At 39.5% G+C, this 20,535-nt stretch overlaps 1 protein-coding gene across 1 annotated transcript; it reads left to right on the top strand.

Annotated features, from left to right (window-relative positions):
* Positions 1-1,182: 1,182 nt before the first annotated feature.
* Positions 1,183-19,965, top strand: PHAX (phosphorylated adaptor for RNA export). The gene is made up of 5 exons (XM_045566010.1): positions 1,183-1,322; positions 3,147-3,760; positions 6,719-6,839; positions 12,279-12,362; positions 19,125-19,965. Exons 1-5 carry the CDS (start codon positions 1,227-1,229, stop codon positions 19,392-19,394), a joined length of 1,185 nt encoding a protein of 394 aa, XP_045421966.1. The 5' UTR covers positions 1,183-1,226; the 3' UTR covers positions 19,395-19,965.
* Positions 19,966-20,535: the final 570 nt, after the last annotated feature.

Raw genomic sequence — 20,535 nt, forward strand, 5'->3', positions numbered from 1 at the left:
TACACATGGTATGCCTGTATCAAAATATCACATGTATCCTGTAAAGAAATACAACTATTATTTACCCATAATAATTAAAAATAAAAAATAGAGGGTGCTAGATCTTTATATTTGGGCATGGAAAGGTGTCCAGGATACACTGCTACATAGTTTCTGTTTATAAGCTGATTGCAGAACAATAAAAGGTACAAATAATAAAATCCCATTTAAATAAAAAAAAGTCAATAAATATTTCTTGGTCACCTATCGTGCAAGAAGTCACTAGGCTGAACAACTGGGGGAAAAACAGTGAATAAAACAGACATATTAGTGGGGAAACTCAAACAAAAAATAAAACAAACACACGTAAAAGCATCAATGCCATGAAGGAAAACATAAAGGGTTCCAAAGTGGCAGTAGGGGATGCTGTTTTAGTTAGGGTGATGGAAGAAAGCCCGGGAAGGCCTCTCGGAGGTGGCACTTAATCAGAAACCTGAATAACGCGAGAGAAGCTGTGCAAAGACTGGGGTGGGGGAAGCTGCCTTCGAGGCAGAGTGAACGCCAACTGCAAACGCCTTTCAGTTGCAAACGCCTTTCGCCCGGAAAGAACAAAGGGTGCCTGAGGAATGACTACGCGCCAGCGGCTATCCTGGGGACAGTGGCCGGATGCCCAGATCACAGGGCCTTGTTTGCCAGCTGAGCACTCAGGCCTTAGTTGGCGGGAAGGAAGCCTCTGGAAGATTTCAGTGGGGCAGTGACCTCAGGTACAGTTTGCCGTCGGAGTCCTTGGATGCAGTGGATGCGCAAATCCCTTATAGGAAATGGCATAGTCAGTCGGCCCTCCAGATCCGCGGGTTCCGTGTGCACGTATGCGGAGGGTCGGTTGCACCGTCCGGAAGGCCGCCCTGGAAGCCGCACGTAGAGTGGACTGTGGAGGAACAAGAATGGGAGCAGGGAGGTCGTGCAGAGCATCCAGGTGGCAGGTGTGACGCCAAGGGAGGAATCCCAGACTACCGCGGTCCGTGCACATACTTGTGTTTGCACGAAAACAAACTTTGGAAGAAAAGTTTTGAGGTTACCGGGGATCCATTGCGGGGGGCGGGCAGCTCGAATTTTTGCGAAGGCGACGCGTTCTCGCCCAGTCTTGACCGCGCGGGGGCGCCCGAGCCGCCGCCGCAGGCCGGGCCTTCCTGCCGGGCCGCCGGAAGTGCTCTCCCGCCCCTCCGCTCCGCGCCCGCCGCGCGGACATGGCGCTGGAAGCCGGAGACATGGAAGACGGGCAGCTTTCCGACTCGGATTCCGACATGACGGTCGCACCGAGCGACAGGCCGCTGCACGTGCCGGTGAGTGTGAAGGGCGCGCGGAGCCCCGGCTGCGGGGGCGGCGCTGGGTGGCCGTGCGGGGCGGGCGGGCTCCCTCGAGCCCGGAGCGCGCAGAGCGGCCGGGGAGCCCGCGGCGGCAGTCGGGGCCGACGCCGCTGGCCGGGCTCGTGCGGGTGAGGCGGCGGCGGGTCTGCCAGCCCTGCGGCCTGCCGGAGGCGGCGTTCGGCGGTCCCCTGGCCGGCTCGCCTCCGCCTGCTTGCGCCGCTGTTCGTTTCCTGAACTTACGGTTTTCCCCCTCCAGCGCCGCTAGGTTTTCCAGAAAGGGCAGATTTTGCTGAAAGTGTAGAACCTGGGGGCATCGGCCCGAAACTGCCGGTGGTGCTTATTTTCGCCCTGAGCAGATAGGGAAACCGAGGCCCAGGAATGAAGTTCATCACCCATTCGGAGACCTGGTCTTCTGTATTTCCGCCGAGTCTGGCTTTGTCATGCGGTACCGTGACGCTAGTTTTGTATTAGCGTCCCAGCTTTCTAAGTGGGAGTTTGTCTTGACCGCCGTACTACGTAGCAATCTTTTTGAGAGGGCTTTGGTGCCAGGCTGCCTGCATTCCAGTCCTGGTGCGGCCACTGTGCAGGTTTGTTTAGCCTTACTGCTTTTTTTGTCCCCATCTATAGAGTTGGCACGATATGTCACCGATGGGGTTGTAAGGATTCTATGGCGCATAGCGTGCATAATAATGTCTGACACGTGTTAGCTCTGATTATTATTAGAAGTTAGGAAGGCTATCTTATTGACTTAAATCACTCCTCACCCCGATTTCTAGCACATAATAGGAACTCAGCAAATACTTGGCTTAGTGTTCAGTACAAAAAACAAAGGTGACTCCTTTTGCATATAAATATCTTAGGAAATTAGCACCAAGATAGTTTGTTGAAAGTCTCTTTCAGGTGGTTTTACATAAATTGACTCATGACTTGGTAAACTTAATGCCATGGACTCTGCAGTTTTAAAAGTAGTATTTCAGAGATATCTACCTGAAGGAGTTTGCTATCTAATTTAAAAGGAATATGGCTACAGAACCATATAAAAGAAGTGTATGTGTCCAAATACAAGATAGGTATCTTTGGAAAGAAAGAAAACATTCAGTTTTTTGTTTGTTTGTTTTTTGAGACAGAGTCTCACTCTGTTGCCCAGGCTAGACTAGAGTGCCGTGGCGTCAGCCTAGCTCACAGCAACCTCAAACTCCTGGGCTCAAGCAATCCTCCTACCTCAGCCTCCCGAGTAGCTGGGACTATAGGCATGCGCCACCATGCCCGGCTATTTTCTATGTATATTTTTACTTGTCCAGCTAATTTCTTTCTATTTTTAGTAGAGACGGGGTCTCACTCTTACTCAGGCTGGTCTCAAACTCCTGAGCTCAAACAATCCACTGGCCTCAGCCTCCCAGAGTGCTGGGATTACAGGTGTGAGCCACTGCACCAGGCCACAAATTCAGTTTTAACCGCTAATAATAATTATCAGGTATGTCATTCTCATTTTGGCAATAACTGAAAAGGTTAAAGTCCTTTGAAGGTGGGAATTAAGAGCTTTGGTAATTTTTTAGAAGGAGATCTTAGAACTAAGTCTTGTATTAGCAGTAGAGATAAGAATTTGTGGCTTTAATATTGACAAATTCCATGTGGAACTTCAAAAAAGTAAGGACTGGATTGGTTTCAGACATGTCTTTGAAGATCAGTTCTGTTTCAGAATGGTCCAGTTGCATCTCTAAATAATTTTTTTTAAAATAGCACATGATAGGTGTAGTTAATGTGCTTTGTGGAATTGATTGTATTTCTTTTCACTTGCAGAAAGTACTAAGTGGGGATAGTGCCGTGAGGACCTTTCAGAATACGGCAACAGCGTGTGCACCCGTGTCCCATTATCGGACTGTTAAAAGTGTGGATTCAAGTGAAGAGAGTTTTTCTGATTCAGATGATGATAGCTCTCTTTGGAAACGCAAGCGACAGAAATGTTTCAACCCTCCTCCTAAACCAGAGCCTTTTCAGTTTGACCCGAGCAGTGAGAAACCACCTGTTGCTGGAGGAAAGAAGGTTAACAACATATGGGGTGCTGTGCTGCAGGAGCAGAATCAAGATGCAGTGGCCACTGAACTTGGTATCTTGGAAATGGAGGGCACTATCGACAGAAGCAGACAATCCGAGACCTACAATTATTTGCTTGCTAAGAAACTTAAGAGGGAATCTCAAGAGCATACAAAAGAATTAGACAAGGAACTAGATTCATATATGCATGATGGCAAAAAAACAGGATCAAAGGAAGAGGAAAATGGGCAACGTCATCTCAAAAGGAAACGACCTGTCAAAGACAGACTAGGGTACAGAGTAGAAATGAACTATAAAGGCCGATATGAGATCACAGAGGAAGATTCTCAAGAGAAAGTAGCTGATGAAATTTGTTTCAGGTGAGCATTTAAATTTGACCACAAATGGGCACTTGACCAAATAACATCTATTTACAGGAAATAAAATAGACTGCAAATACATTACTGATGATGTTCGTTTTTGAGATTTTTTTTTTTTAAACTTACGGAACTAACTCGGGGCTTATTTGGTTATATGAATGCATTTGTGTTTTGTTAGACTTGGACAGGCCTGAGAGGATAATTTTGAAGACTTTTATGAACTCTTTAAGCAACTCTTTGCATTTAGTACATAGAGCTCTTAAGATAAACATATCTTTTTTTTTTTTTTGAGACAGAGTGTCACTTTGTTGCCCTGGCTAGAGTGTGTGCCATGGCGTCAACCTGGCTCACAGCAACCTCAGACTCCTGGGCTTAAGCGATCCTACTGGCCTCCTGAGTAGCTGGGACTACAGGCACATGCCACCATGCCCGGCTAATTTTTTCTATATATATTTTAGTTGTCCAGATAATTTCTTTCTATTTTTAGTAGAGACGGGGTCTCGCTCTTGCTCAGGCTGGTCTCGAACTCCTGACCTTGAGCGATCCACCCGCCTCGGCCCCCCAGAGTGCTAGGATTACAGGTGTGAGCCACCGTGCCCGGCCTAGATAAACATATCTTTTTATTTATTTGTTTATTTTTGGAGACAGGATCTTGTTCTTTTGCCCAAACTGGAGTGCTGTGGCATGATCACAGCTCACTGCAACCTCAAACTCCAGGATTCAGGTGATCCTTCTTCCTCAGCCTCCTGAGTAGCTGGAAGTGCCACAATGCCCAGCTAATTTTTAAATTTTTGTGTGGGGTTAGGGTTCTCTCTGTGTTGCCCAGGCTGGTCTCCAACTCCTGTCCTCAAGCCATTCTCCTGCCTTCCTCTCAATACGCTGAGATTAAGGTGTGAACCACTGTGCCCAGCCAAAACATCTTTTTAAATCATGTATTTTTTTGAGTGTTTTCAAGCATTTAGGACTTTTTTAACATAACTTTACAGTATATTTTATAGATGATAATATTCACCCCATTTCTATTGTGGATTTTTTAGTAAATTTATCAAGTTTTACAACCATCACTTTTAAAACATTTCCATCATCCAGAAAGGTCCCTCATGTCCATATGCCAGTTTATAGTTAATCCCTGTTCTCATCCTAGACAGCTGCTAATCTACTTTCTGTCTGTATAAATTTGTCTTCTCTGGACCTTTCATATAAATGGCATTGTAGAATATGTGAACTTGTTTCTAGCTTCTCTCACTTAGTGTAATGATTTTGAGATTAAGCCATGTTGTAGCAGGAATCAATACTTAATTCCTTTTTATTGTGTGTGTGTATATATGTATATGTCCATATTGAATGGATATTCCACTTTTTGGTTATTTTGAATACAGTTACGAACCTTCACATCCAGATCTTTAAACATACATGTTCATTTCTTTTGGTAAATGACCTAGCAGTAGAATTGCTTGGTGTGTGTGGTCAACTTACAGTTCATGGTTTTTTTTGTATTGTGTGTTTTGTGTTTCTTTGTTTATTTGTTTGTTTTCTGAGGCAGAGTTTTGCTCTGTTGCCCAGGCTGGAGTCCAGTGGCACGGTTATAGCTCACCATAGTCTCAAACTCCTAGGCTTAAGTGATCTTCCTGCATCAGCCTCCCAAGTAGCTAGGACTACAGGCATGTGCTACTGTGCTTAGCTAAATTTTTTTTTTTTTTTTTTTTTTTAGAGATGGAGTCTGGCTATGTTGACCAGGCTGGTTTTGAACCCCTAGCCTCAAGTGATCCCCTTGCTTTGGCCTCCCAAAGTGCTGGGATTACAGGCATGAGCCACTGGGCCCAGCCGTATAATTCATTTATTTTTAACAAGTTCAGATTTGAATGAACATTTTCATTAACTCTAAGGCACTAATCAACAGTGTCATGAATTTGAAAACAAATATGGTTCAAGAGTAATAGCGTAGGAAAACAAGTATTTACTTTCCAGGCAAGCCTGTCTCAACACCAGTACTAGATTTTTTAAATACTGGGGAAGTTTAGAATTTGAGTGCTGGAGAGGAACTTAGAGATCTTGTAAACGAAAACCTTCATTTTACAGATAAGGAAACCAAGGCTCAGTAGTTATATCTGGCTTTCCCAAGGTCACATGTTCAGTTAGTATCAGACCTGAAGCTAAACCCTGGTCCCTTTGTTCCTAGTCTAGTACTCCATCCACAATAATGCACTGCTGCCTCTTGAGAGGAAACAAGGATGCCAGGTCTGATTAGGGAATTGGTAAGGCTCTGCACTGTTAGCTCTCCTTCACCTCTCAAGAGTGTGGGCTCTGACGTTAAAAGAGTTACTTATGCTACCTGTGTTTTTAATTTCTCAGTAATAAAGTGAAAATAATAGTACCTATCTCATAATGTTGAGAGAATTAATTGACATAATGCATATTTGGTTCTTAGGCTTGTGCTAACCGTAACCAAAATAAGCCATCTGTAAATACTAGCTATTTCTATTTTTTGTTCTGAGGCAAAGAATCTATGAGAGAAAGATTCGGTCCATTTTAAAGCTCCCAGACATCTCTGGAGTTAGGAGAACTAACTTTTAGGCATAATAATTCAAAGCATAGTATATGTCTGTTACTTGTTTTGACTGTAGACTGGTTTTATCTTCTTTTGCTTTAGGCTTGCATTCACCTTGCTGAATGTGCACATTTATTGTGAAATCTGCCATAATACAGTAAGGCAGATAAAGAAGCAAAGTATGGGATTTGAGATGGAACCTTGAGGTTACCATCTTCTTGTGTGACCCAGGGTTAGGAATGTTTACTTGTCAGTGATTCTAAGGTTAAATATCGAAGATTTAGAAAGGCAAATGTTATTAGAATCAGATTTTGATTCTAGTTGGGGACTAAACTGAAGACTAAGATAAATTTCTTCAACTTTGTACAACAAATAAAGAGATTAATTTTACTTTATTTTTTCCTAATCAGGTTACAGGAACCAAAGAAAGATCTGATAGCCCGAGTAGTGAGGATTATTGGGAACAAAAAGGCAATCGAACTTCTAATGGAAACTGCTGAAGTTGAACAAAATGGTGGTCTCTTCATAATGGTAAGACTGCGCCACTGTTTTTGCCTTGCTTAGCGTATGTTTTTGTTTTCTTTTTACAAAATTAACTTGCCTTTGTTGGATCTTTTATCATACATTATTACAGTTACACTGTGTTTCAGATTTTTAAAAACTACATCAACAATGAAGACTGAATAAATCCAGCATAGTTGGTTTTACAACTAATACTTTCCTTACAAAAAACATAGATACATTGTAGCCTGTTAGTGTGCAGTCAACAACACATGTCTTACATAATTCATTAAAGGTAGGAGCTGAAATTTTAAGACAACAGAGTCTTAGGAATCCTGGAAGCTCAGATTTTGAGGATATGGAGTTTCGGTGCTTTTTCTTTTTTTTTTAATTGGGCAGTGAACATTCTATACCATAGAATGAGTGTTTCTCTGTATGCCTTTTTTGAGTTTTAGGTGTGTAACTTATTAACTGAAATTTGGCTAAATTATTTGACTCTATACAGTCTCCTCAGCTGTAAAATGGGGATTAATCCTGTATCATAAGGATTAGAGGAGATGATACATATAAAGTACTTATCACAGTTCCTAGCACTTAGCAATGGTGAATACAGGTGTTATTTTTGGTGCATTTAATTCATGCATTCATGAAAAAGAGGGCAAAAAAAAATTCTTGTGTATGAAGCACAGATATGTATACAGTATTTCTAGGTGAATTAAAATTAATGGTAGAGGTGAAAAGGGGGGGAAAAATCTAAAAAGCATTCTGGGGTGGAGAGGTGATAATGGACAAAAAGGTCAAGAAACACTGTTTACTGCTTGAGAATGACAGAAAGAAAACTCTGGCTGGGTCAGGGGTAGGGAAACTTCTCATGTTGGAAGGCCACATTAATTTAGCTATAATCAAATAAGGCTGCATTCAAGAAACTTCAATTAGGTACACTTAAAAATGTACATGATTTTGTAAAAACCTAACTACTGTGTACTTAATAATTTCAAAAAATGAAAATTATTTGTTAATTTTAAAGTTAACCTTTTAATGACTTTGCTGTGTCTGCTTTTTGTTGGAATGCATTTGAATATTTGGATGCAGCATGGAGGTCTGCAGTTTCAGTTATCTTCTAGATGAGTATTAGTCATTTGTGACCTTAAGGACATCTTGATTTGGGTTAGGTAAGAGAATGAAGATTCACAGCAATGAGTGGGTGAAAAGCAAGCAGGCATTTTTTGGGCCCGTTGCCGAAGGCGTGGGTATTCTACTACATTTTACCATATTTCAGTTGAATCTTTCTTAGCATCAAACAATGACTTTAAAAAGTCACCTACTGAGAGCACAGTTCCGTCTGTAGTTTGTTATGTGCCTTGGTGGTACCAACTAGGTGAGGCTGAAATGCTAATTTGAGTGTGATGTCATGATTCTCAAAAGTACGTGAACCTTTCATTGTATTCTCCAATTAATAGGTCTGTAACAGCAGTATATTCTTAGAATGATTCATGTATATCCTGCTTATCAGTGACCTTCGCTAACTGGGGAATGTTCATCTGAAATTTCCTTTGAAGAAGACATGTTTTGAAAAAAGACAGCGTCTTTGGAAATGCTTGGATTTTTTGCCACATATCATATGTAGACTTAGTTTTACCTTGCAAAGAAATATTCAAATTGTTTTGATCTGACATGGTATCACACAGAAATGCTGCATTCCTACAGAAATCTTCTTTTGGTAATTCACATTGCTGATTCTATTCTTCATAAAATTTAACTATGTATTCTCACAGAAATAAAATTTTGGCTAACACCTATCCCTGCTATAGCCAACATACTTTAGAATGATAAGGTAAATTCACACTGAGTACCTCATTGTTCACCTTGAGCATGTTATGATGCTGTGTTGCATTTTCATGAATATAGTTAAAAATACTTATAACTTACTGCAAAGTGTCACTTAAAATAATAGCTTTAGCACAGAGATTTTGCTAATGCAAGATACAATGAAAACAAATGAGAACATCTGGATCTTTTAATACTTTTTTTTAATCTGTGTAATAAATCCTTCATGTTTTCCTGTCACGGAAGGTGTACCACCTTTACATGTACTCACTAAATTTACTGAATTCAGTCCAATTTCACAACATTTATCTTGAAAGTTGTTGAAGATGTCTATTCCCTGTGTTCTGTTCATAAGAGTGCCCAAAGCGAGTAACTTGTCGCAAAAAAAATCCTCTGTTCGACCAGAATGAAATACAAAACCTGCGCCGAGTATGTAGTATCAGTTGATCCATCCAAAATGATTGAATAATACATATTTTTTCCTTTTAAAGTATTGCATGAAGTTGTTCTGTTAAGTTGAAGGCGAATTCATGCTGCCAGCTGTGGTTCTCCTTGAAAGAGGCAATTGTTCATACTTTGAAATGTTATTGAGACCTAACCATCCTACAACTTTGACAATGCATTTTTTCACAATTTCTACATCACTGAATGCCTTCCCTTTTTTCCCCAAGTATGTAAGCTACTTTGTAAGTTGCTTCAGTGGCACTATTTCCAGGTGTTATTGCTGCTTGAAAGAACTGTCTTTGCTTTTGCTTTTCATCTTTTAATTTCTGCAATACAACCTTTCATTCCTCTCCCTCTAATCTAAAGTATTTGTGGTCCTTAGGAGTGTTACAATGCTGATGAGCATTGAATTTCTTTAATGTTGATATTGTAGTATCACAAAGCAAGCAATCATCTTATCTTTAGCAGAAACAAGATAATATTACAATTCCTGATCCTCATTAAAAAATCTGTTTTCTTCCTTCAGCATTCTCTTGGTCTTCTTTGGCATGAGGGACTGTTAAGCAGACAATTAAAAAATACTGTCGAATGTGCAGCTATTCACAAATTCTACTTCAGACAGAAACATGGTATGCACCGTTGTCAAAAGCTGATAACAGATTGGCATACTTGACTCTCATAAACTCTCCTTAACCAGCCTCATTCAGTAGTGGCGTCAGTCAGGCGATGGAAGTTAGAACTAAATCATGAGCCTAGCAGCCATCAATTTATCTCTTATGGCTTCCTAATGTTCTATAATAATTATGCTGGTCAATCTGAGAGGATCATTTCATTGAAACTTATTCTTTGGTATTTTAAATACATTCTTTTTAAAAATAAAAATATAAAAGATGAACAAAAATATATTGATAAAAATAAAAGGATTTGTTCTGTAAAATTTGGATTCAGTCAAAAGGCTGCACTTAAGGACCTAGAAGGCCACATGTGGACTTAAGGGCTCAGGTTCCCTCCGCTTAAGGCCATATCACAGGCAGTGACAGTTATCTTACAGAATGGTTTTGCAGATCTCACTGAATTCACCTTTCACCACAGGATTGAGAATGAAAGTTTGAATGACTTCTTTTTTGTTATTCATGAGTCCATAACAGTAACATCAGAAGAGAGTAGATGGATATGCTTTGGAAATGGACAGAAAAGAAACTGGTTAGAATTGATAACATTGGCTGGGGAAATAACCCCTGAACGTAAATTACAAAAGTCAAAACAGAAGTTAACAACAAAACAAATTATAATAATCATGAATGTACTGGCATCTCTGTGTCAGTGTTAAAGTACTTTGATTTTCGTTTAGTCGAGCACAAAGTTACAGGTTTCATTAATATTTAATATTATAGTATAACAAAACTTTATATTCCATTGAACGAATGCAAATCTACTGAATGTTGGGAAGCTACAAGTCCAAATTCACTTTCTTCTGATACATTCTTTCCTTGAACAATTACTGAGTTGCCTGCTCTGTGCCAGGCATTGTTCTAAAACTCTGTTAGAAAATGATCTATCCTATGGGAAAAGAAATAGATCAACTGGAGGTAGAGGGAGGGTGGACCTTATTAAGAAGGCAGCATTTAAACAAAGACTTGAAGACGGTGGAGTAGTGAGTACTGTAGGAAGAACAGACCAGACAGACGTAACAACCATTGTAAAAGTGAGGGGGGCCTGACAGGGCCAAAACTAAGGTGAAGTAAGCAATTTATTTGCCTTGGTTGTAAAATTTGAGGGGGGTGCTAAAGAAACTCAATCAAGATAAATAATATTTTAATGCAACAGTTTCAAAAATCAAAATTAATGCAAAAATTCATAATGGACAAAATTCTAAACAAAAAACAAGTCTGACCCCTGACCCTGTACTTGGAAGACTGTTTTCTCTTCACCCCCAGTCTGCTCAGTGCCTGTATGAACACGGCCAACGCAGCAGGAGCAGGGTGCTTGGGAGAGTGAGTAGGGTATGAGGTCAGAGAGAGAATATAGGGCCAGATCCAGTAGGGACTTGTTTGCCATCTTAAAGAATTTGTCCTAGACCCTAGCTCAGGTCAAACAAGGCAACACTCTGCGTTGTTTCGGCTCTCATATTATAAACAAGCGTCCTCAAGGTCTATCTAGTGTGCCATGTTTTTCACATTGGTGCTTTTTTTTTTTTTTTTGGTGTGGTGACTTTGCTGTTTAAAATGGCCCTCCAATGATAGTGCTGAAGTGCCAACTAGTGTTCCTAAGTGCAAGAAGACTGTGGCATGCCCTTATGCAGGAATATGTGTCTTAGATAAGCTTCATTTAGGCATGAGTTACAGTGCTATTGGCCTTGAGTTATGAGTTCAGTGTTCTGTGAATCAACACTATGTTTTAAATAAGGTGTCTTTAAACAGAATCGCACGTACAACAAGGTTATATATCGATCCATTGACAAAAATGTCGTGATCATAGGCTTGCAGGAACCTAACCCTGTAGATCCCCTGGAGCAGTGTTTCTGTATCTGCTTGATTCAGTGTTTGTGACAACTTTGTAGAACGTAACGACCATGACTGGTGAGAAGCCACTGTATGTATATATTCTGTGATTTATTATATGTATGTAAATCTTAGATCCCTTTGGAATATATCATGGTACAAGGCATGAGGTATGAATGAATCCAACTTAATATTTTCCTAGATAGCTGTGTGGTAGCCCCAGCACCAATTATTGAATAGGTCATTTTATCTTCTCTGGTTTGGGCTAGTATCTGTGTCATAGACTACATTCTCATGTGTATTTGGCTTTTAGTTTTATTTCAGTACCTTACTGTTTTAATTATTGAGGCTTTATAATGTGTTTTAATATCTAAAAGACTATTCACTGATTTGGCCAGATGGCAGATAAAAGCAGAAAATCCAGTCATTTGTCAGGTCCCTGGAGCTGAGTGGCCTGTTTCTCTTCGTTACCATGTAGATTTCATAAATCACAGAATTTGAGAGTTGAAAAAGATTAAAGATCACCTTTGGTCTTCATTTTATAGATGACGAAACTGAAACTCATAATTTTGTTGACTTCCTCATGTTACCCATCTCACAAATCTGCTATTTGTTCTGTCTCCCTAAGTGTGCCTCTGTACCTTGGCTATTCGTGGGAAGAGTATATGCAGTTTAACTTTTCTGTTCCTTTTTATAGAATGGTAGTCGAAGAAGAACACCAGGTGGAGTTTTTCTGAATCTGCTGAAAAACACTCCTAGTATCAGCGAGGAACAAATTAAGGTACTGATAATGGCTTTTAAGATCCATCATAATTTGACTTCCTCTCAGCCTCTGGCTTCATTTTCTAAGAATCTCCATTTCCTGCTCTGCCTTAAATGGACCAATTTTGTCATTGTCTCATTTCAAGCAAAACTTGTGCCTTTTATAATGCCTTGCCTCCTCTTTTTCTTCCCTTGTAGAGCCAGGATCAAGATTTATTTTTTATGGTAGTTTTTCCTGGTCTCCTAGCACATAATTATTTTTTCTATCCTTCTAAAACTTTTTATTAATGAAAATTTTCAGGCTGGGTGCATTGGCTCACGCCTGTGATTCTAGCACTCTGGGAGGCCAAGGCGGGAGGATCGCTTGAGCCCAGGAGTTTGAGACCAGCCTGAGCAAGAGCAAGACCCCATCTCTACTAAAAATAGAAAGAAATGATTTGGACAGCTAAAAATATATATAGAAAAAAAAAATGAGCCGGGCATGGTAGCACATGCCTGTAGTCCCAGCTACTCGGGAGGCTGAGGCAGGAGGATCGCTTGAGCCCAGGAGTTTGAGGTTGCTGTGAGCTAGGCTGACGCCACGGCACTCTAGACCAGGCAAGAGAGTGAGACTCTGTCTCAAAAATAAATAAATAAATAAATAAATAATGAAAATTTTCGGAACAGATAGAGGAATAATAATTGAATATCCTCTGCCTAGGTTCAACAATCGTTAATAAATATTTTGACATTCTTACTTGACCTATATAATTTTTTTCTGTTCCATTTGGAAATAAATAGCAAATATCATGACACTCATTTCTGATTATTTCAACAAACATCTGCCAATAATGACAATATCCTACATAACCACACAAGACCCATTATCACTCCTAAGAGAAATAAAAACAATTTCATAGTATTGTCCAATATCTAGACCTTGTTCCAGTTTCCTGCATTGTCCCAAGAATATGTTTTATACCTCTACCACTCTCCCACGAGGATCCAATCTACGTTTCCACGTTACGTTTGTTATATATCCTTTGATTCTTTTTAACCTCACACTTTCCTTCATGATTTAAACCTTTTGAAGAGTTCGAGATGGTTATCTTACAGAATTTTAGGTTATGTTATTATTATTCTGGTGATCGTCTCCTCACAGCTTTGTTTCATTCGTTCCTCTATGATATTTCTTATAAACAGGAAACTGTAGGCACTTTAGTTTTCTTAATCATTTTTGTGTTGTTAATAATGTCTTATATGGGATTTTTCTACATCATGGGTTTTTCACAATTTAAAATTTGGTGTTTTTTAATCTGTTAATCAGGGAACATGATTCACATTTAGCATTTATAACCAAGATTGAGAACCAAGCTCTTACATAGGAAGGAGGTGGTGCACATCCATGTAGCTGCTGTGTTGAGCAGCTCTGTTTCCTTTACTATAACAGTGGGGTGATAAAGTTAATAGGACGTGTACTTTAGCCATGCTGACTGTCATGCTGATGGTGACGATAAATAAGTCATTTATCTTGAGCTGATGCTCCTTGTGACCATATTTTACATCTGTATCTGCTCAATGTTTTTTCTTTTTCCTTAAATTTTCTGGCTGTTCACTTCCAGTCGTTTTTTAAAAATCTGTTACATTGAGACTCCCATAAGAAATGTTAACTATTATTGCACATCTGAATCTCTGCAGCTGCTTTTTCCCCCTCATTGGGACAACTATTTTGATAATGTGATTTGTAACGATGTAAGTTTCCTTAGGAACACCAACTATTGAGTGGTGAAACAGAGATTATACTTCAGTGTTCTCTCCCGTCCCTCAGTATAATCCTCGTCAAAAAATATGTACTTAAAAGATATTTCTTTTTCGGTTTTTGTTTGATAGCAAAATGTTACCCTTTTTAGAGCAATAGCATATGATGAAAAGAATTGTATAAAATTCAAAATCTGGGTTTTAATCTTAATTTGGCTATTTAGTGGTTATGTGACCATGAGCAGATCACTTAATTTCCCTCAGTAACAATTTTCTCATCTATAAAGTGGGAACCTTAATATGTGCCCTATTTAATAGAGCTATAAAAGCAATAAAGTGATTATCAAGAAAAGCTTTTTGTAAGTAACTAAACCTTGGACAAACAATTTCCAGAGGCTGAGGAGAAGAAATACTTTAACATTTATTGAGTATATGCCTGGCACTGGACCAGACTTATACTGTATAACTTCATTGTCACTTCAGTGTGTCAAGGTGGGTGTTACCCTGTTACGCAAATGAAGAATGATCAATTATATACCTGGGCTTACATAGAACACTGTGACTCCAAGCCCACGTTAGAGTTGTTTTCACTGTATCACATGTCTTTGTAATTTAGTTATTCTAATTTATTGTGAAGAAGGGCATTTTACTGTTAGGGAGATTCTGTTCTAGAATATTCTAGAATATTCTATTTCTATTCTATTCTCCCTCTGTTGCTTGGCCTAGAATGCCATGGTGTCAGCAACCTCAAACTCCTGGGCACAAGTGATCCTGCTGCCTCAGCCTCCCAAGTAGCTGGGACTACAGGCATGTGCCACCATGCCTGGCTAATTTTTTCTATTTTAGTTGCCTAGCTTCTTTCTGTTTTTAGTAGAGATGGATGTGGCTCTTCCTGAGGCTGATCTCAAACTCCGGCCCTCAAGTGATCCTCCCACCTCCCTGAGTGCTAGGATTACAGGCGTGAGCCACCATGCCCGGCCCTGTTAGTAGGTTTTTATGTGTAACTACCAGAAACTTTGCCTTATAATAAAAAAACAGGAACATTTAGAGTATCTAATAATAATAGGGAAATGTTGACCTCTAAGGCCATTCTTCAGAGGACTATCCTTTAACCTCTGTTTTTATGAAGCAGTTTTAAGAAAATGAGAACATGCAGTAATACTGAATTTTTTAAAAAGGCTAAGTACAAAATTATAAATTAAAAAGAGACATGGGACAATAGACTTGAAAACAAACACCAGAATGTTACCAATGATTTGGTCTGTTGTGAGGGATTATAAATGCTTTGGTTTTTTTTTTTTTTTTTTGAGACAGAGTCTCACTCTGTTGCCCGGGCTAGAGTGAGTGCCGTCGCATCAGCCTAGCTCACAGCAACCTCACACTCCTGGGCTCAAGCGATCCTCCTGCCTCAGCCTCCTGAGTAGCTGGGACTGCAGGCATGTGCCACCATGCCCGGCTAATTTTTTCTATATATATTTTTAGCTATCCAAATCATTTCTTTCTATTTTTAGTAGAGACGGGGTCTCGCTCTTGCTCAGGCTGGTCTCGAACTCCTGAGCTCAAACTATCCGCCCGCCTCGGCCTCCCACAGTGCTGGGATTACAGACGTGAGCCACCACGCCCGGCCAATGCTTTGGTTTTTTTTTTTAAGGTTTTTCTGAATTTTCTGCATGAACATGGATTGATTACCTTTGTTATTATAGGGAAGAACCTGAAGATAAATAAAATTTTATTGCAGGTAATTTCATATGCATTCCAAATGATGATGTCATAATTATTATTTTAATCACTACATTTCTAACAATTACCATTTGTAGAACTTAGAAGCCAGAGCTGGACTGAGTGGGTTTGTTTTCCTATTTTTTGTTATTTTGTTTGGGTACATGACCTCGTAATTGCTTACGTTTTGTTTTAGAAATTACAAAGTTTGTCAAGAAAAAGTAGTTAAAAGTTTATTGGTTATATTAGCAAAACTGTAACAATATCCCTCTGTAAAAGAGTACACAGTCAGGTTCTTTTAGTGTTAATTAGATATACATACGGATGGGAGGGGAAAAACATCTCCCTGAAATTGTCTATGTTTGTTGTAACGACATTAACAACGTGTTGCAACCTTTTGGAGGGGGCATTGCCCACTTTGTTCTATTCATAACCCATGGGAGGCCGGGCGCGGTGGCTCACGCCTGTAATCCTAGCTCTGGGAGGCCGAGGCGGGTGGATCGCTCGAGGTCAGGAGTTCGAGACCAGCCTGAGCAAGAGTGAGACCTCGTCTCTACTAAAAATAGAAAGAAATTATCTGGCCAACTAAAAAATATATATACAAAAAAATTAGCCGGGCATGGTGGCTCATGCCTGTAGTCCCAGCTACTCGGGAGGCTGAGGCAGTAGGATCGCTTAAGCCCAGGAGTTTGAGGTTGCTGTGAGCTAGGCTGATGCCACGGCACTCACTCTAGCCTGGGTAACAAAGTGAGACTCTGTCTCAAAAAAAAAAAAAAAAAATAACCCATGGCAAAGAAGTTCCTTTTTCATAAGACTTGCCACATTTGGAGGGAAAGGGGGAACGTCATAAAATTTACTCAGTGTTGCCAAGCATTGTACAACCTAGAGTTATTTTCATCAAGATTCTTGGATGTGCTTCCACATAAAATACTTACACTTGCAGGTGCTTTTTATCTTTGCACTTGAAGGTACATAAACTCCTGAAAAAATTGTGAATTATCACACTTTTGTGAAGGCAGTATAGTAGAGTTTAAGAATATTAGAGAAAATCATATAAATTCAGACTTTACATCCCATGTTAGCTCTGTAATCTTGTGCCTCATTTTCCACATCTGGAAACAAGGATAATATACCTACCTCAAGTTTTTTGTGAAGATGAAATGAGTTAATTTGTTCAAGTCCTAGCAGAATGCCTGGCACATAAAAGTACTCATTCAGTAAGTAGTAGAGAGCCTCATTTTCCTCTGTTTCTGTACTTTTTTTCTAACGGATATACCCTTGTCCATCCCCAGTCCCTCCTCATTTCTTTAGCAAATACTTTTATCTTTCTCTTCATCAAAACATTCATATTCTGAAGCTTTCCCTTATCCCCTTCATTTCAGAGTTCTTTTTTTTTTTTTTTTTTGAGACAGAGTCTCACTTTGTTGCCCGGGCTAGATTCAGAATTCTTTACTGCTTCCTTTGCTAATTCTGTGTGCTGCTTTATAACTATTTAGCATAAATTTTAGCAGAGGTTCTCCTTTATCTCGCTATCTTCCCTATTGCTTTTTATAAAACAAGAAGGAATATACATTTTGTATACTCTAAAGAATATAATAGGGACTGGCTTGGTGTTATAGCTTTTAGGAGTCCTTTTCTAGAAGACAGTAGGGTCTCAAAAATGTGTCGTTCCTATACCAGCTTCTTTTTCAAACCTTTGAATCTTCTCTGTATTAGTAAAGGTTGAGCTTCCCTGATCTGAAAATCCAAAATCCAGAATGCTCCAAAATCTGAAACTTTTTTTGAGTGCTGACATGATGCCACAAGTGGAAAATTCCACACATAAGTACTAAACACAAACTTTGTTTCATGCATAAAATTATTAAAAATACTATATCAAATTACCTTTAGGCTGTGTGTATAAGGTATACATGAAACATAAATGAATTTTGTGGTTCGACTTGGGTTCTATCCCCAAGATATCTCATGTATATGCAGATACTCCAAAATCTGAACAAATCTGAAATTCAAAACACTTCTGGTCCCAAGTATTTTGGATAACGGATATTTAACCTGTATAGTCATTTTCGCCTTTGCTTTAAATCCCTGACCTGCCTTTCTTTCTTTTCCTCTGTAACTCCACTTACCTGTCTGTGCCAAGCTTGTTTTCCATGTTTATATATTTTTATAGAAATGTGTTTTCTACTAGAACAGTTCTTCCTGCTGGTGATTTTGCCCCTCAGAGGACATTTGGCAGTATCTGGAGATATTTTTGGTTGTCACAATTTGAGGGTAGGGTGGGTTTGTGTTACTCAGGCAAGTATTGGGTAGAGGCAGGTCTGCTGCTAAACATCCTACAGTGCACACACAACAGACCCCCCACAAAATTTCCTATAAAGACCCCTTTCTGGCCTCCTGGAATGTATCCTGGTGATGAGTGTATTACTTCCATGCTTGTGATAAAAGTTTTTGACAAAGATGTACATTTGCCCATGTTGATTACAGGAATATTTTTTAAGGGCTAGAATTTTTCTTGCATTGTGTAGGTGATGTGATTGTATTCACAGAATTCAGGCATGGCTTAATTTCTTAGCATGGACATTTAGTTTTGATGACATTTCAAAGGTAGTAAATTTTTATTCCAAAAACTTCTGTTTTGTTATGTGATAAATTATATTTTATATAAACTCTAAATGTGATTTTCCTACTATGTCTTTTTATTTAGGAAACTTTTAACTATTGAGATAATGTGTTATGGCAGAATAAGCATGGGCCCTACACCTAACACTAGGCTGGGTTTGACTCAGTTTCAATCTTTTTTTTTTTGAAACAGAGTCTCACTCTGTTGCCCGGGCTAGAGTGAGTGCCGTGGTGTCAGCCTAGCTCACAGCAACCTCAAACTCCTGGGCTCAAGCGATCCTACTGCCTCAGCCTCCCGAGTAGCTGGGACTACAGGCATGCGCCACCATGCCCGGCTAATTTTTTTTCTGTATAGATTTTTAGCTGTCCAAATCATTTCTTTCTATTTTTAGTAGAGACAGGGTCTCGCTCTTCCTCAGGCTGGTCTCGAACTCCTGAGCTCAAACAATCCGCCCGCCTCGGCCTCCCAGAGTGCTAGGATTACAGACGGAGCCACCGCGCCCGGCCTCAGTTTCAGTCTTTACTTGCAGTGAGTACTTACTTAGTACTCACTAAGTAAGTACTTAGGACTTTGTCTAATAATGGACCTAATGATCTTTGCTTATTTTTTATGAGAAATGGAGATAATGATTGTAGAAGGCCTGTCTTGTACCAAACTTTTAATAAATGGCAGTTCTTATTTATTAAAGTTCTTCCTTTATTATAGGACATTTTCTACATTGAAAATCAAAAGGAATATGAAAATAAAAAAGCTGCTAGAAAGAGGAGAACACAGGTGTTGGGGAAAAAGATGAAACAAGCTATTAAAAGTCTAAATTTTCAAGAAGATGACGATACATCACGAGAAACTTTTGCAAGTGACACAAGTGAGGCTCTGGCCTCTCTTGATGAGCCACAGGAAGGGCATGGAGAGGCCAAGCCGGGCGCCGAGGGAGCCGTCGAAGTTGATCATTCTCACGACGTGGACATCTTTTAAGTATAGTTTGGACATTTTGAGGAATAAACCCTTCTAAAATAACATCGTAATAAAACATTTCTACTGATACTGCCACATTTTAGTTTGCACTGATAAACCTGAGAATCTGGAGAAGGGAGAATTGTTTTCTTGTTTTAAATAAAAATTAATATGTGTGGGGAGATGAATGTGATTGATAGGAACATTTAAAAATGTCTCATGTCTGACAAAATGCTGAAGAGTACATAGCACAGGATTTAATTTCTCAATCTGTTGCATTTGCTAAATATTATGAGAATTATTAGTGGGTAATCAGTTTTGTCCAGGTCATTATAACATGCCATTCAAAAGTTTATTTGCTCTTTCTGATTTATCTTTGCAGTGTGAATTATGCTTTGGTTTCAAAACATTCCACTAAAATTCCTACTGGGACATAAAAATCCTTAAACTGTTACAAGCGCATTCACGTTTCTTTTTTCTGTGTACTGAGAACTCTTAGGCAATTTCAAGCACAGAGACTAAGAGTTAATACTGATGGCTCTTCCCACTTGTTTGTCCAGAAGTAAATAAATGTCTGAAGTTTCTCAAAGAAGTATTCGATCTTAACTTTGTTTTTGACTCCTTATTAAGTTGGCCATATACCAAATACTGAATGTGACCTGTATATTACCATGGACATTTAAAAAAAAATTCCCAGTGGCAGGCTGCCTAAGACTATTTTACCTTATGTTAAGGAAGTTCTTTTTTTGTTTGTGTTTATTTATTTTTTATTATTATTATTATTTTTGAGACAGAGTCTCACTTTGTTGCCCAGGCTAGAGTGAGTGCCATGGCGTCAGCCTAGCTCACAGCAACCTCAAACTCCTGGGCTCAAGCTATCCTGCCTCAGCCTCCCGAGTAGCTGGGACTACAGGCATGCACCACCATGCCCAGCTAATTCTTTCTATATATATTTTTAGTTGTCCAGATAATTTCTTTCTACTTTTAGTAGAGACAGGGTCTTGCTCTTGCTCAGGCTGGTCTCGAACTCCTGAGCTCAAACGATCCTCCCGCCTCAGGCTCTCAGAGAGCTAGGATTATAGAGGAAGTTCTTTATTTAAAATATCACATCTGCATGACTTACTCATTTTTATTAATGAAGAAAATAAAGGTAGTTTAGATG

Source organism: Lemur catta, chromosome 12 (assembly GCF_020740605.2).
Source record: "Lemur catta isolate mLemCat1 chromosome 12, mLemCat1.pri, whole genome shotgun sequence".
NCBI lineage: Eukaryota > Metazoa > Chordata > Mammalia > Primates > Lemuridae > Lemur > Lemur catta.